Genomic DNA, 16,870 nt, shown 5'->3' with positions numbered 1-16,870 from the left:
AACTAAGAAAAAATACTTTTACATTAGAAGTTGAAACATTATCCAATTTAAAACAATTTTTTTCCTTGAAACGGAAGGAGTAAAACAACTAAAACATCATTAAATAGAACGAGTAGTATTCCCAAATGGATAATTGTTGTAGATTCTTGGGAAGAAATAATTCTTCAAACATATATAAAAAAAAAACTCAGTCATTTACTCATTTGCAATTCCGTAACCGACGTTAATAATTTCTAAGGATAAATAAGAATTAAATTAGTAAATATAATAATATCCATACATAGATGATTATAATCCGAATTCAAATATTTTTTCCTACATTCCCGATTTTGTTTTTCTCTTAATCTTTCCTCTTTGCATTATCCATTGATGATAGAATATAAACAGATACTATTTTATAATTTACATACTTGTCGATCAATCTAATAAATAAAAAAATAATTATTTCCTTCAAACCTTAAAGGCTTATACGGTTATACCACCTCTGCCTCGTATAATTTTGTTTCCTCCTCAACAAACAAAATTAATTACTAAGCAAATGATAATATCATTTGTACTCAAGATCGTCAATAATATAAATACTATTTCTATACAAGTAAGGAAATTGGTTTAATATAATAGGAGTTTTATTAAATTTAACTCATATCTATGATGTTATGTCTTAATATATAAGTTGTATACATGATTTATTAATATGATTTTATCTATTATGGAGTTATAAATGAAATGATTTAGTAATACGTAATATTGAAATAGATACTTGTTGAAGAAAATATGAATTAGTTAATTAAGGTATTATCCATAATTTATCCATATTGGCCATCGTAATTATCCATAAATTGGTCCAAGTAATTATCCAAGTCAAAGATACGTTTCCGAAAATCTCTCATTAAATAACCGGATATGAATTCTCAATACTATAAATACGTGCTCTCTCTTCCTATTCGATATTTTTAACAAACTTTCTCAAATATTTTCTTACTTTTGATACTCTCATAATCGTTTAGATCAAGTGTTTAACAATGGAATTGGATCTATCACCAAGGCTCCCGAAAAAGGTGTACGGAGGAGACGGTGGTTCGTACTTTGCATGGTGCCCTGAAGAGTTGCCAATGCTCCGAGATGGTAACATTGGAGCCTCTAAGCTCGCTCTTGAGAAGTATGGCTTGGCTCTTCCTCGCTACTCTGACTCCCCCAAGGTCGCTTATGTTCTTCAAGGTTCGTGCTTTACAATCTTCCTTTTGATCACGTCACTCTCTTTTTAATGTTTTAACCAAATTTTTTCTAGATCATGAGTTTTGTTTGTTCTCTGTCCATAAAATATTTTTGTTCAGATCTGATCAATCATAAATCAGTTGCTTATATATATATATATATATATATATATATATATATATATATTTTTGTATCTACGATGTGTTAGTTGTTTTTTTTTTTGCTTGCATTAAGCCGCGATTTGGAAAACAACAATTATATGATTTGGTAATTATAGTATACTGTAAATAACGTAAGAGTACCCACAATCTAGGAAAATTAGTTTATTACGATCCAAAATAATTTAATTAGGGTTAATATTTCATATATTGATTAGTCCTTTTTGTGAAATATGATATGATTTGTAGATTATTATATTGTGATTTAGCCAATAAATATAGAGTTAAATGATCCATAAAATTTTCTTGTTACCATTTTTAGGAGCTGGAACAGCTGGAATCGTGCTCCCTGAGAAGGAGGAGAAAGTGATAGCAATCAAGAAAGGAGACTCCATAGCTTTACCTTTTGGTGTAGTGACATGGTGGTTCAACAATGAGGACACTGAGCTAGTCGTTCTCTTCCTTGGTGAGACTCACAAGGGTCACAAAGCTGGACAGTTCACCGACTTTTACCTAACCGGATCCAATGGAATCTTCACCGGTTTCTCTACTGAGTTTGTTGGCAGAGCTTGGGATCTCGATGAGACCACCGTGAAGAAGCTTGTCGGATCTCAGACAGGTAACGGTATCGTGAAGGTTGATGCGAGCTTGAAGATGCCTGAACCAAAGAAAGGTGACCGAAAAGGGTTTGTTTTGAACTGTTTGGAGGCTCCTCTTGATGTTGACATTAAGGATGGAGGAAGAGTTGTTGTGTTGAACACAAAGAATCTTCCTTTGGTTGGTGAAGTTGGATTTGGAGCTGATCTTGTGAGAATCGATGGACACTCTATGTGTTCTCCTGGATTCTCTTGTGACTCGGCTCTTCAAGTTACTTACATTGTTGGTGGAAGTGGTCGTGTTCAGATTGTTGGTGCTGATGGGAAGAGAGTTCTTGAGACTCATGTGAAAGCTGGTGTTTTGTTCATTGTTCCTAGGTTCTTTGTTGTCTCCAAGATTGCTGATTCTGATGGCTTGTCTTGGTTCTCCATTGTGACCACTCCTGAGTAAGATTTTATTCATCTTTTTCGATTGATTAAAGAACATTTTGGTTGTTTTTACTTACATATTTTTATGGGTTTTTGGCAGTCCAATATTCACTCATTTGGCCGGGAGGACTTCGGTGTGGAAGGCTTTGTCGCCGGAGGTTTTGCAGGCAGCGTTCAAGGTGGATCCCGAGGTTGAGAAGGCTTTCCGATCTAAGAGGACCTCTGATGCCATTTTCTTCTCTCCTTCCAACTAGATAATGAAAGAAGAAGAAGAGTTATGGTGTAGTTGTTTTATGGTTTAAGCAAGTATTATGTTTTTTTTTTCCTTTGGTGTTTTTGGTTTGGGTTTTATGGACCGGTGTTTTCTTCTCTTTTGTTATGTGTGCTTCAAAATAAATAAGAAATGAAAAAAATATTTCTTCTAAATTTATTGAGAATCCATACGATTAAAACAAATATTTCTCTTACTTCTCATAAGTTTATAAAATCAAGTTAAAATCTACTAATTAAATAATTATACCAAGTCTAATATAAAATTTACTTGCGCATATTTTATTACAGAAAACAATATACAAACAGATTATTCAATATATTGAAATTCTTGTTAAATTCATTTTTACTGAAAATTAAGTTCAACTAAAATAATTTTATTATCTATTAAATCATAATTTTAATATTTAAATTTAAAATTTCAAACGTAATTAAATCCGCGAAATATGCAAGTATTATGAAGTTGTTTGATAAAAAGCAAAAAAATGTAATTTATTTCTAAATTAATAGAAGTAGTTTAGTCAAATCTAAGCTATAAACACGGAACACGTAACAGTCAGTCGTTAATCTTTTCTATCCACTTTAAAATTTTTATAAGACAATAAATTTAATTCACACAGGATTCGGTTACGGTTTGGTTGATTGGTTTTCGGTGAAAGAAATTTGTCTAAACCAGGACTCGGTATAGTGGAAATGTAAGAACCGGAAAATTTACTTTACTCTTCTCTCACTCACAATGCTTTGCCAGATTCCACAATTCAATGCCGTCGTCTGCTCTAAAGTTTGTGGCTTTCATCACGAATTTAACCGATCAATGGAGGTGGGATTGTGTAAGTCTTGGGTATTATAATCAAAGGACTTGGTTTGGTAATGGAGATTGGAGAAGGTGTTCACAAGACGTTCGATGAAATGCGTGAGAGAGGAAAAATGCAACCAACGATCGTGATTTACAATTAGCCTTATTGGATTTTTATGCCGAGACGATAATCTCTGTCAATCAGCGACCTTTTTCATGGTAAGATCAGATCATTACTTATTATGCATTCTCGTTTAGTTTATATTAGCAGATAGATGGAAAAGCTTTAAGCTTTGGGTTATTTAACATTACAGCTTAGCAATTTTGAGGAACTAATATTCAAATATTGTGGAGAAGTTATGATTTTTTCTCTTCTTTTATATGATTCTTCTCCAAAACCAAACCACTAGATAATGTGAAAAAAGTGACCACCTGCTCCATTTCATCAACTCCATCTTCTTGTATTAACTATCTCATTTCATGTATGTATATATACTCTTTGAGAATTTGATTCTATCATCACAATCATTTACTTCAAACAACAATCTTTGCTTCTCTCTGAGTGATCATCTTTCTTGTTCAATGGCTGGTCAAAAGATACTTTCTTTACTGGTTATAGCTCTTGTTGTTACTTTTGCAGCTGCGGCTCGGCTTCTTGATGAAGAAAATGCATTCTCAGCTACCACAACCACCCTTGGCTCAGGTTCAGGTTCCACCGGAATTGGTTTTGGTGCAGGAACAGGGTCAAGTGGTTCAGGTTCCACGGGATTCGGTTTTGGTGCAGGATCAGGGTCATCTGGTTCAGGTTCTACTGGAAGCGGTCTCGGTGCAGGTACAGGGTCAATACCATCAAGTGGTTCAGGTCCTGGTCTTCTACCAACTGCCAGTTCTGTTCCTGGTTCTTTAGCGGGTGGTGGTTCAGGTTCCTTGCCTACCACTGGTTCAGCCACTGGTGCAGGTGCAGGTACCGGTTCAGCTCTTGGAGGTGGTCCAGGTGCTGGCTCAGCTCTTGGTGGTGGTGCGGGTGCCGGTCCAGCTCTTGGTGGTGGTGCGGGTGCCGGTCCAGCTCTTGGTGGTGGTGCAGGTGCTGGTTCAGCTCTTGGTGGTGGTGGTGCAGGTGCTGGTCCAGCTCTTGGTGGTGGTGGTGCAGGTGCTGGTCCAGCTCTTGGTGGTGGTGTTGCAGGTTCTGGTTCAGCTCTTGGTGGTGGTGCAAGTGCTGGTCCTGACAATACGTTGGTATTTTTTATGCATGATATACTCGGTGGTTCAAATCCCACTGCCAGAGCCGTAACTGGAGTCGTCGCAAATCCGGCTTTAAGCGGGCAACTTCCATTTGCTAAACCCAACGGCGCAAACCTTCCTGTAAGCAACGGAGTTCCGTCAAACAACAACAACAATGGGATTGTCAACAACAACAATGTCCCTTTCCTCGTTGGACTCGGCGGAACCACAGCTAACATTCTCCAGAACAACAATAACGGAAACAACATTTTAAATGGTTTCCCTGTTGCTAGTGGCGGTCAGCTCCCGAGCGGTTCTGCTCTTCAGATGCTAATGTTCGGGACAATGACAGTAATCGATGATGAACTAACTGAAGGCCATGAGCTCGGATCTGGCTTACTCGGGAAAGCGCAGGGATATTATGTGGCGAGTGCAATTGACGGAACTAGCCAGACAATGGCTTTCACCGCGATGTTTGAAAGCGGCGGTTATGAAGATAGTATAAGCTTCTTTGGGGTTCTCAGAACAGCGGTATCAGAATCGCATATAGGAGTAATGGGAGGTACCGGAAAGTATGTGAATGCGAGGGGATTCGCGATTCTGAAGACGTTTACAGGATCTAGCGGGACGCAGCAGAATCAGCCGCATCAGTTCACTGATGGGCTTGAGACTGTTGTTGAGTGTACCGTTTATCTTTCTTACTAGTTTTATTTTTCTTCTTTTGTTGGGGTTTGGGAATGTTTGGTGTGTATGTTATGTGTGTCATTTGTAATCTAAATATGAAATTTGTGTAAGAAAATTGTATGTACTTTTTTTTCTTTTCTTGAAATTACTGATTTGTTTGGAGCAAATATATTTGAAATATACCGATACGTTTATCTCAAAGTCATTGTTTCAGTAATTACGTAAACTGTTCATCGCCATTCTAAAATCTAAACTATAATACAATTGAACAATGGAATGATAAAAGATCGAAAAAATGTCAAATGGATATCACTTGTTATGACTCAAATGAAGCAAAAGCATGTCATGTTTAAAAAGTGACATAATGATTGATGTTCTATCATTAGTTGCCGTCATTGGAGATTTGCTTGGTGGGAAACGTGAAAGTTGTATATGACATAATGATGTTCAGTTGCAAATTTGCATGGTGGAAGGTGGAAACTGTGAAAGAAGTTTTGCAGATTAAAATTTTCTACAATAAAAAGAGACGTAGATAAAATGATATTAAAATTCTTATGAGTTAGTATAATTTTGGATATTGTTAACGAGTTATGTAGTTACTAATTCATCATTAATTCATCTCATTTTAGGTTGAAAATATAATATGTGACAAATATTTAACACCAACATAATATATTTAGACTTAATGTTTTTGCTATGCATTTGTATAATTTGAATTATTATTATTAGCATTACTATTTTTTTTTTTAATGCAAAAACGTATATACAAATAGGAATACTTGGAGCAAGATCTTGAATCCGGATAGCTTTAAGTTTTAATTATCTGCAGGTTTTAAAGTCTTCGACCAATGGCCAATAAGAACCAAAACTAGTATGCCAATAAACACATTACTAGTATACAAAAATATAAATTAATATTTCCAAAGGTATGTCCATCTATGTTAATTATGTTTACTGTTTTATTAAATTAACTTATCTAAACTTTAACCCAAAAAAAAAATTTACTTATCTAAAAAAGTATTGATATAAATATGAACTTACTAGTTAACCAAAAAAATAATGAATTTAGTATACAAGTTTCATCCGACTTGGTTTCCTATGCTTTATCTTTAAGATTTTTTATGTGTTGAAAAATCAGCCTACCAAATATATCCAGAAAATCGTATAATATATTAATTTCTCATAACTTTGGGCTTTTGTATCTTTCCGGCCGCCCAAATAGTTTTTAGTGTAAAGTATTCCAGAAACAAAGACAAAAATAAACTAATGAAAATCCAAATTTAGCTCCTTCTTACTATCAATGACACTTCTTAATTATTATGTCAGAAAAAATAAAATTCACTGACACGAAATACTAAATATCCTTAGGTTTGCAAATTGGAGTAATTTGTTATCAAGGTTTCTGTATTATTACGTTGGTCTTAAATTTAATATTGCACTGATTATAAACTCATCATATGTGACCAATTAATCCCATGCCCTATAGCAATATCATAAAAGTTAGCTTTAATCGACCACAAAAATGTCACGTTTGAAGTATCACTAAGCAAGCTCTATGACTAACTAAGACATGTCATTTCATATAATGTCGTTAAGTTTAGAGAACATCAGAACCAAATTTGACCCACCGTGAATATGATTGAAAGAAGCACATGTCCCTACGACACTAAAAGAAACGATAACTTTGATCAAAAAAATTGTATTTAAGTGTTTTACTTTTCACTGTTTATGAAATTATAAAATATCAACATAGCACGCCGGACAATTCAATGGTCCTCATGTTAAACATCCTTTTTCCTCATTTTCTCCGATCCCCACACACATATGCAAGGCACTGTCTATATATATGTTTAAATATCGACTAGTATTATTTGAGTACATTTTTAAAAAATGACTTCAAAATATTCAATATTACAATATATACAATTACAACTAATTTATTTAAAGAAGAAAACAAAACGATTAATCAATTGAAAAAGTGTGTGTTACATCAATTGTACTCAATTACTTTTATGATACAATTGTATCATTTTTTCAATCGATGGATATTAAGGTCAGTTACTATAATCGATGCAAATATTTATTTCAATTGATGAAAAATATTTGTAGAATCCCTTTTAGAGTTACTTATATAAATGATGTAAAACAAAATCACATTAATTGAAACTGAGACAAATATACAAAATAAGCGCCACAAAACATCATTTTGTATAAAATTATGGATTAAAGTGTATTATTATTAAACTATTATCCATAGAACAATATATATTTTTTACTATCAAAACAACCACCCACAAACATGACATTCAAAATGTATAATTTCCTTTTTATATAGAAGCAAAATATTATTTTTTTTGTCAAACAGAAGCATAATATTCTTTAAATGTATTTTCAACTCTACAAAAATATTTTTACAAAAATATCACCGGAATAGAAATTAAAAACAAAGATTCTTTAATCAATATCGGTCTATATTAATCATTTTTATAATTGGATTAATATTTTCTTAATTGTTAGCACTATCAGATGAGTTCTAACTGATTTTTGCATGAAAGACTCGGTTCATGTGCAGATCACGCTTTGCTTATTTTGTAATTCACTTCACTGATTTTGTAAAAATGAATGATGGACAATGAAACTTAGGTAAAAATTATGTGCCATATAACACATGTTGTATAAAGAGACCATTCCACTTTCAAATTCAAGAAAAAAAGAAATATATAATAAGAAAGATAAGGAAATGGTCATTTATTCAAAAATCTCATTCCATACAAAAAATCCAAGGAATGCTACAGATTAATCTGTAGAAGAATATATGCAATTGTTTATAGAAGAACCCGGAAAAAATCTAGGTATGGTAGAAAACTATAAATTATTATAAAAAGAAAAAGAAGAAAAGGGAGAAAAGACGTTGCGATAAGAATCCGTTGAAAATTGTACTATTAACTCGTATGTTCTGTCTTGTAACTTTTATAATAAAGTGCATTCTCATAAGCGCGCCTCTGGTAATCCTTAACGCTTTTATTTTTACTAAACACTAAAATCTTATCCTGATATTTAATATCATATGAATGATTATTTTGACGAAAAGCTCTCGCAAAAACTAAATAAATGGAGGGATTCAACTGAAAAGTTGAAATTTTTTTGCAGGTTATGATCTAGGACTACAAATAAAGTATATCTTGTAATTTTTGCTGTAACACTTCCAAATTTTAAAAATATGATGGTACATGCCTAAAAATTTAAAAGAATTGATTTGAAAAACTATATCACAAAAGTGCAGTTATGTATGTTATATGAAATTTAGTTGTCGGAAAGAGAAAAACAAAACCACCTGCTACAAACATGTGTGTATATGTATGTTAAACTACACCACATTAATGTCGCATTGATACGAATCACAACATGACATATGTCTAATGACCATAGCCTTTGAACTAATAACAAGAAAACAGATTAAGATTTGAGGAGTGAATAATTAGGAATGTGAGGAAATGGAGGAGAAGAAGAGGAAGGCCAAAGCTGAGCGAATTTGACCTTTGAGATGCTTTCTACTAGTCCGACGGGTGTTATCTTTCCGACCACCGTCACCTTCTTTGTCGCTAAATCAATAGTGTATGACGTCACCCCTGTCCCATAAACAAAGTCGTAAATTTCATTAACAATTATACTTTATCCTCAAATTAGTCATTCGATATTCTTCATTTAATAAGGAAAAAGTTGTTGCTTAGAGGGCATCCGATAATCTGGAAAAGTCAAAACACTAAACTTCAAATTAGGCTCCTAACCAATATATATGCGTTTTCTAAATATTTTTCCTTTGATAAAATTAGACAATATTTAACATATGGTCGTCTATTCGCTGAATGTTTCATTTGAATTGTATATTAAATGTTAAGGTTAGGTACATGAATAAGATACTTAATTCTGTAGAATGAATTTAGAAGATATTCTTAGTACCTTCCATTTTGGAGATATGCTTTCTAACCTTTCCTTCACATCCCTTGCAATGGATTGATACCCTCAAAACAACAACCTGCCAAAAACAATAATTAATTAAATAAATATAGGTAGAATGAAATAACAGATAATTTTATTTTATTCGGCAAAAATAACTTATAATTGAATAACAACGAAAAAAGAAACCATTTGTTATATTTATGTATGTTTGTATTATTTTCAGATATATACAATTAAATAGGTACCACATATCCACTATACGAAAGATGTATATCATGTGAGAAAAAAAAAATTACTTGATCAAATCAAATCGTAAAATGCAATTTAAACCATAATTACCTTGGAACCAATAAGATATAATGGTTTCTACTAGTGAATTGTCTTTCTATCATCTTTAGTCTCAAACTCTATGGAATAATGCATGTTGTTAAGAAAACACAATAAATACTTTGGTTAAAGAAGAATAATCAAACCTGGTCATCAGTGGATGGAGCCGGCGATGAAACATTGGTCACAGAAGAAGAGAAAGATGATGAAGAAGACGAAGAAGATGATGAGGCTGAAGAAGTTACGTTGCGGTCACGGTAAAGAATCAAATCTTTAGAACGATCCGATGATAACCAGAGGTCCTTATCATCACCTTTCAAAGACTTATGATCTTTTAAAAGATACCTGGACGATGAGCTTAGCAGAGAACTCCTTGATCTCCTCAAGTCACTTACGTCAGCAGAGCTTTTCCGGCGGATTTGAACATCGCTACCGCGAGCCGAAGCGATTTTCGGACGAAACCCGCTTGGAGATTCAAAGGAGTTTCTACAGCTCAAGTGACGAGGAATAGGGATTAAAGGCATCTCGGAAGAGAAGCAAGGGACAGTTTTATCCTTCTTCTTACTAGGGTTTTGGCTCCGGAGGTGGCTTTGGAAAGATCTGCGACCTCCGGTAACATTTCCGTCGTGGTGAAGTGTACTATGTCGTACGGCGGTTGATGCCGGAGAAGAGCAGAAAATATCACTAAATCTCATTCTCTCTTTTTCTCTCTTTTCTTTCTATCTTTATCTCTTTCTCACTATAAGTCTATAACACTCACTTTCTGTCTGTTGATTTTAAGGGAAAGTTGGTCGTGTGATTATGCGACTAATTGCTACTAATACGAGTTTTAAAGAGGAAGGTAACGAATCATTTATTTTAAAATTGTTTTGTTAAGGTAAAGTAGATATTATTATTATAGAATGGGTCCTATCTCATGAGAAGGAGTGTGTGAAAAGCATTTCTTGGATCGATCTTGAATCTGCACCTTCTAAATTGCTATTTTACTTTATTTGATTTTTTATTGTCCCAAAATTTGATGTATTATATTAAATAAGAAAAAGAAACCCAACAAAGTTACTATACCAAATGATATAATTAAAAAGTTTAAAATAATGGAGGGTTTACAAGAAAAAGTGATGCATAGTGTAAAAACTACGTCCATTTTTTGTCGTTAAAATTTTTCATTATAATCAGATTCAGAGTTTTAACAAAAAATATTCTCTTCTTTGTCGATTTTTGCTCTCTTCAAATGAGAACATGCAAAAAAATTAAATAAGAAGAGCAATCCCTAGGGTTAGTGAGCCTAAGTCAAAAATCAAATACTTTTAATAAAGGTGACTAATCAACACATGCATATGCAGTAAGCAGTCTGATCAATATTAATCAAAATAAATATATAATGGAAAAAGAAAGAAGAAGAAAAAGAATGGTATTGTACATCGAATTCGTATATACCCACTAGGTACTAGTGTCTCAAGGTGGGGACAATCTTTTGTTGAAAAAGCTTGGATTCAACTTTTCCTACAATGATTACTATCACTAACTTACTAACTTCGAACCTAGCCACTAATCTCATAACCAAAATATAATTACTGACTTAATAAATGTTCAAAACAGGTTCTGGAATTTGGGTGGACTCTCAGTCCCTCCTGACTCGTTTTAAACAATATACTAATGGGCCAAATTTACGAGCCTTCTTTGTAGATTAATATCAACCCAATGGGCCATCAGTTTCTAATCATGAATATAAACTTTTAACAGAACGTAGAAATTAGAAACTAGAGAAAAGCTATTATTCGAGATTTCTAAATAGCCGCCTTTAAGAATATATATATATATATATATCAAAGTCAAACACAGAATACGAGTAAACCAATGGAGTTCTTACCATTCTTCTTTTCGTTGTAAATATGCATGGACCTATCTTGAATCAAATACAAAATGAATAAATTATTGTGATGAATACTAGACCAAATTACAATGAATAAATTATTTTTTACATGATCCATGAGTGTTATACTCTTGAGTAGGTTAATCGAACGAATAAGTGTGATCTATATTAGAGCATCTAGAAAATAAGGTAATAATAAAAGATAAGTAATCATCCTAATCACAATTAACAAAACTAATCATTTCATTAGTATAAACTTTTACAGGAAATTGAACAAATCAATCTTTAAAATGTTGAAATTAATTATATAGAGAAATAATGTTTGGATTAGAATCATCATATCTATATATGTGTATATAATGTGTAATTTGTTTAATTTTCATTCTTTTGACAAAAACATCTTGTAAATAGAAATCATATAATATTAAATTTAGTAAGTAGAATCCTCAAAGCAAGGAATTGATAACTAATTAAAGAAAAACCCATTCCTCAAAAGCAGATTTATGGACGGCCAATAAAGCGAAAGCAAGTCCGTGTAATTAACACTAACCATTGTTCACATTTAAAAAAATGTTGAAGAGTCACTCTTGAGAACGTAGTTTTAGTAAGAAAGACAATATATGTGATTATTATAACAATAACAACAATATAATATAAATCTCCATTTTAATATCCGCTGCGTCATAGTTCCTAGAGACTATTGTTTGTTATTTGATTAGTTGATTACATATTGATTCCTTCATTAATGATTTAGTGGAAAAGCTTAACTAACAAAGTAGAAATGAAAGTAAAGTTGCCTCGTCGGAGAGTCGTTTTCCTAATGGAAAGGCATCCCACTACAAATGTGATTTTTCTTTGTTTTATTTTATAGTCAGTTCTTTTGTTTTTCCCGCCTCTATTTTCTCCTTTGTATCCTAGTTTATAATAACATCTTTATGGTAATGCGTCTCACAATATTTTTGTTTGTCATTGTGGATGTGACATTTATGATTTTGTCTATATTACTTTTGTTTGATCTTAACTTAAGCCTGACGATTTGACAAATGCAACTGTGCGTTTTTGGTAATGATATACCAAATAGCAAAAAAAAAAATTGACAAAAATAAGCCAATTTGATTATGGTATCTATGTGAATTAAGACGGCTTAAACATTCAGAAAATCGTAGTTTTGATAGAGTAAAAGTTTTCAAACTCAGATTAGTTGTTGTAGCCAATCTAAAGACATTAAATTATAAATACACTAAAACAAGTAAGTAATAATGGTTTTATATTTTTACGTTTTCCTTTCAGTGATGGTTATAATTAAGAGTTTGATAGTCTCAGAAAACTTATTTAAAACTTCATAGCTTTTCATAATTCTTACAAGACAGGTCTTAGTCTTACTAGACCATTTTGGGAGAAGGTAGAAAAATACGATTTTGTTCTAATTGAGGATAAAACAAAATGTGATACGTTCGGTGTGGTTTTTCAAAGTGTAAGGATATAAATGAAGAAAGAGACAAAGAAATGTTGATTCATTACATTGACATTTTAATTTGTAACCATTAATATACGATTACGTGAAGTAATTTAATTAACGCGGTATTTTAAACCAGTAGTGTACTTTTTGTCCAGTAGCTGTAATTAGTAAATGATAATCAAATTTCAATATTGGAAATTAATGGGAAAAATGACATCCTACGAGAAATCAGTCGTATTACAGTAAATTGTTAGTCCATAGATGTGGACGTGTGATACATAATTGTAATTGATTTTCTTTTTAGCAGAAATAGAAACTGCTCCAATTGTGAGAAAAAAAAAACACAATTATACAAGGTATTATAGTATCATCAAGTAATTAATGTTGTTTATTCAGGCAAGGTTTGGAATTACTTAAACAAACAAGCTTTTTGCATTTCAATCAAACTTAGTCATCGACGCGTCTAGTGTCATGGTTTAGGTGACTTTAGAAGAAACGTAAGTATATATATTTTTCAACAAGATATGACCAAATAAATACACGAATGGTCTTAGTTTCATTTGTTTAATCACATATTTGAAGTAAAATAATATTGGCCTTTTCCCTCGTTTGCATGGGAAATGAGTCAAATAACTCACCAAATGGATTCGTTTTCCGTGAACTTACTCTAATATGTTGAAAATCAACAACTTCCTTCAAAATTAAGCCATCGAATGTATAATTTCTATATAAAATAATACTGCATACATGTATTAAAGAATTTGATTAAATACTCGAAAATAGTTTGGATATTAGAGAACTTAGTATTTTTGCTCGACAAAAAATTCGTATGCAAGAATTGGTACTTTGACTTTACAGTCTTTACATATAAATTTACAAATAATTAGTTTTAAATGTCCTCTGCAGATATGTGTAAACGGAAACAACAAAGTATGTAACAAGAAATTATGTTATACCACCGTCCGTGTGATTTGTCTACATAAAAAACCTAGTATAACGTAATTAATGTAAATGCTATGGTCGGTTTACATTTCCAAAATAAAAAAAGAATTGTGATGATTATTGTTGGAGATAGCTCTTGTTCTTTTATGTATTAATCAGTTAGGTCATGATATGTAGGTATCCAGTAACATTTTATTGATCGATTTTCTAATCTAAAAGGCATTCAAAATAACTTGTTATTGGGTTCTATACCATTTAATGTAAAACAACTATGTACACGACATATACATTTCTCGAGATGGTTTGTTTTTCCCCAACAACCAATCTACTACAATCTTCAAGAGCAAAGTCTGATAATTTTTTAAAAATAATCTAAAATTTTGAATGAATTTGGAGTAGTAAGTAACACTTTCTTGTGACCCAAACATGTAGGAAACCAAGTAGTGGTTCAATATATTATATACACCATTTGATCTTATTAGTATGATTAACAATATTTCGTTGTTGTTTTGAGACTATCTATTTATTCTTCATATAGTAGATGAGGTCTAGTCCTAAAACTCGTCTCGTCTAACACCTATATAAAATAGGTTTAACAAACGCAATAAATACTATTCAACAAATTCACTTTTGTCCAATTCTTCTATCTATTCCATTGCATGGGCACAACACTATTACTACATCAATACTACATTAATTGATGAGTTTAAAAAGTATATGTAAACGCGAAACATGTCATTGTCACACGTTTTTGTTATTCTATAAAGAATCATATCATAAAAACAGAGCATAACCACTATAAATACTGTTTCCATACAAAATCATCATGTACACATAAAAAAATCACCAAACACAAAAATGGTACTCTTCACTTTATCAACAACTTCTTCTTCTTCTTCTAAGCTAAAACAACATTCACACCAAAGCTTCTCAGAGTCTCTAATGGAACACACTATCGAAGACGCTGAATCCATCATCCATCGATGGATTTCACCAGAACACGTCCACTCTTCTTCCTTCTGCTTCATCTCATCGCTATTTTCAACCGAAAACCGCGAAGAAGCGAAACGATTCATCGACGCTGTTACCACCTTACACTCCGGTATGATAAGACTAATCTCAGTGAATCCAACGTCAATGAAACTCGTTAAAGCAGAGAATCTAATGCGTATCTCAATGACTCATCTCTCCAAAGAGTTTTACCGCATTCTCAAATCGAACCGACGTTATCTCGACCCCGAATCCGTCTCTATCCGTTCTTCAAAAGCTTCCGATTCCGACTCCGATTCCGATTCCAACACCATGGATGATCTAAAGATGATCGCGGATTGTATGATATCATCTGGCTACAGCAAAGAATGCTTTAAAATCTACAAAAGAATCCGTAAATCGATCATTAACGAAGCGTTAAACCAACTCGGATTCGAGAATTTAACGTTTTCGCAGATTCAGAAACTTGAATGGGAAGTTATGGAGAAGAAGATACGTAAATGGTTAAGAACAACAACAAGAGCAGTGAATACTCTGTTTTCCGGTGAACAAATCCTCTCCGATCATGTCTTCTCTTCATCATCATCAACAATTCGTGAATCTGCATTTGCAGAAATCACATCACAAACCGCTTTAGCTTTGTTCACTTTCCCGGAAAAAATGGCGAAATGTCGAAAATCTCCGGAGAAGATCTTCCTCACTCTCGATGTTTATCAAACGATCGTTGATCTATTACCTAAGATCAACGAACTCTTTAGCTCTGATTCAACCTCCACCGTTAGATCACAAGTCGATTTAACATTAGTGAATCTCAGAGAAGGTGTGGTTTCGATGATCGACGAGTTCGAATCTTCGATTTCGAAAGAATCATCGAAATCGTTAATCTCCGGTGGTGGAATTCATCAATTGACAAGGTATGTAATGAATTTCATCGTCTTCCTCGCTGATTACAGTGATACACTCTCCGATATCATCTCGAAACCGTCGTTACCTTCACCGGAAGAAGAAAAAGACTCCGGAGATTCGTCACCGGTGAAATCACGAATCTCGAGGTTGATTTTGTTCTTACTCTGTAAAATCGACGCCAAGTCTCGTCTCTATAACGACGTAGCTCTCTCGTATCTGTTTTTGATTAATAACGTTAATTACGTTGTTGTTAAAGTCCGATCTTCGAATTTGAAGACGGTTTTGAGTGAGGATTGGGTTAAGAAGCATGAAGCGAAGGTGAAGAAGTATGTGGCGAAGTTTGAGGAGATTGTTTGGGGAGAGATGATGACGTCACTTTCTGATGATGTGACGATGACTGCGGAGGAAGGGATTAAGCGGTTTAGTGATGGGTTTGAGGAAGCGTATAAGAGACAAACCGGTTGGATTGTACCGGATTCGAAATTGAGAGATGAGATTAAACGGTCTGTTGGGATGATGATTATACCGAGATATTCCGGGTTTTGTGAAAGGAACCGGGTCAGGTTATTGGAGAATGTCGGATTTGACCCTGAGGATATTGGGAATTATCTTTCGGATTTGTATTTTGGGTCTGGTGGATCAGGGAGTGGTTCGTCAGTTCATTCTTCGGGTTCTTCTGTTTAACACGTTTGTGATGATTTAATTTATATTGATAAGTAAATAATATTGGTATTTGATATCTTGTCCCAAAAATAGAAAGTAAATATATTGATGTAATTATTTTGGAAGCTATGGTATTTTTATTAGTCTTTATGAATAGTTTTGTGATTGTAAAGGAACAAAAGGAAACTAAAGTTTAAACTTACTACATACTTCTGTTTTAGGAAAAAAAAAATTAGTGATAAAATACATACGAATTAGAAACTTAGAGGACACTGGTCAATTTATTTATCACTATCACAATTCGATACATTGTCCAAATATACGAATTAGAAACTTTGGCCTTTCAGGTTGAACATTGTCCATTTTGTTAAGTTTGATTTC

General features: G+C 33.0%; 5 protein-coding genes across 6 annotated transcripts; 3 read left to right on the top strand and 2 right to left on the bottom strand.

The window, feature by feature from the left end:
- Window positions 1–939: 939 nt before the first annotated feature.
- Window positions 940–2,811, top strand: AT2G28680 (RmlC-like cupins superfamily protein). The gene is made up of 3 exons (NM_128429.3): window positions 940–1,218; window positions 1,696–2,416; window positions 2,499–2,811. Exons 1-3 carry the CDS (start codon window positions 1,023–1,025, stop codon window positions 2,650–2,652), a joined length of 1,071 nt encoding a protein of 356 aa, NP_180436.1. The 5' UTR covers window positions 940–1,022; the 3' UTR covers window positions 2,653–2,811.
- Window positions 2,812–3,411: 600 nt separating this feature from the next.
- Window positions 3,412–5,505, top strand: ESB1 (Disease resistance-responsive (dirigent-like protein) family protein; the record flags this gene model as incomplete). Of its 2 annotated transcripts, none has more annotated exons than NM_001161067.1 (2): window positions 3,412–3,683; window positions 4,105–5,505. In NM_001161067.1, one exon carries the CDS (start codon window positions 4,710–4,712, stop codon window positions 5,388–5,390), a length of 681 nt encoding a protein of 226 aa, NP_001154539.1. The 2 variants fall into 2 exon arrangements, with proteins under 2 accessions (NP_001154539.1, NP_001318306.1); NM_001336184.1 differs by lacking the exon at window positions 3,412–3,683 and having other exon boundaries at window positions 4,047–4,581; window positions 4,615–5,390.
- Window positions 3,734–5,567, bottom strand: AT2G28671 (uncharacterized protein). The gene has a single exon (NM_001124932.1). The coding sequence runs from the start codon at window positions 4,952–4,954 to the stop codon at window positions 4,055–4,057; it is 900 nt and encodes a 299-aa protein (NP_001118404.1). The 5' UTR covers window positions 4,955–5,567; the 3' UTR covers window positions 3,734–4,054.
- A 2,957-nt stretch (window positions 5,568–8,524) lies between these two features.
- Window positions 8,525–10,515, bottom strand: AT2G28660 (Chloroplast-targeted copper chaperone protein). Its single transcript, NM_128427.3, has 3 exons — window positions 9,803–10,515; window positions 9,330–9,405; window positions 8,525–8,998 (listed from the first exon to the last, which is right to left on the bottom strand). The coding sequence occupies exons 1-3, from the start codon at window positions 10,349–10,351 to the stop codon at window positions 8,826–8,828; spliced, it is 798 nt and encodes a 265-aa protein (NP_180434.2). The 5' UTR covers window positions 10,352–10,515; the 3' UTR covers window positions 8,525–8,825.
- A 4,162-nt stretch (window positions 10,516–14,677) lies between these two features.
- Window positions 14,678–16,618, top strand: EXO70H8 (exocyst subunit exo70 family protein H8). Its single transcript, NM_128426.3, has one exon. It carries the CDS (start codon window positions 14,789–14,791, stop codon window positions 16,508–16,510), a length of 1,722 nt encoding a protein of 573 aa, NP_180433.1. The 5' UTR covers window positions 14,678–14,788; the 3' UTR covers window positions 16,511–16,618.
- The last annotated feature ends 252 nt before the right edge of the window (window positions 16,619–16,870 follow it).

The sequence above is a fragment of the Arabidopsis thaliana genome, chromosome 2, assembly GCF_000001735.4.
Source record: "Arabidopsis thaliana chromosome 2, partial sequence".
NCBI classification, from domain to species: domain Eukaryota; kingdom Viridiplantae; phylum Streptophyta; class Magnoliopsida; order Brassicales; family Brassicaceae; genus Arabidopsis; species Arabidopsis thaliana.
Note: the sequence above shows the minus strand (reverse complement) of the source record. Positions and strands in the feature narration are given on the sequence as shown.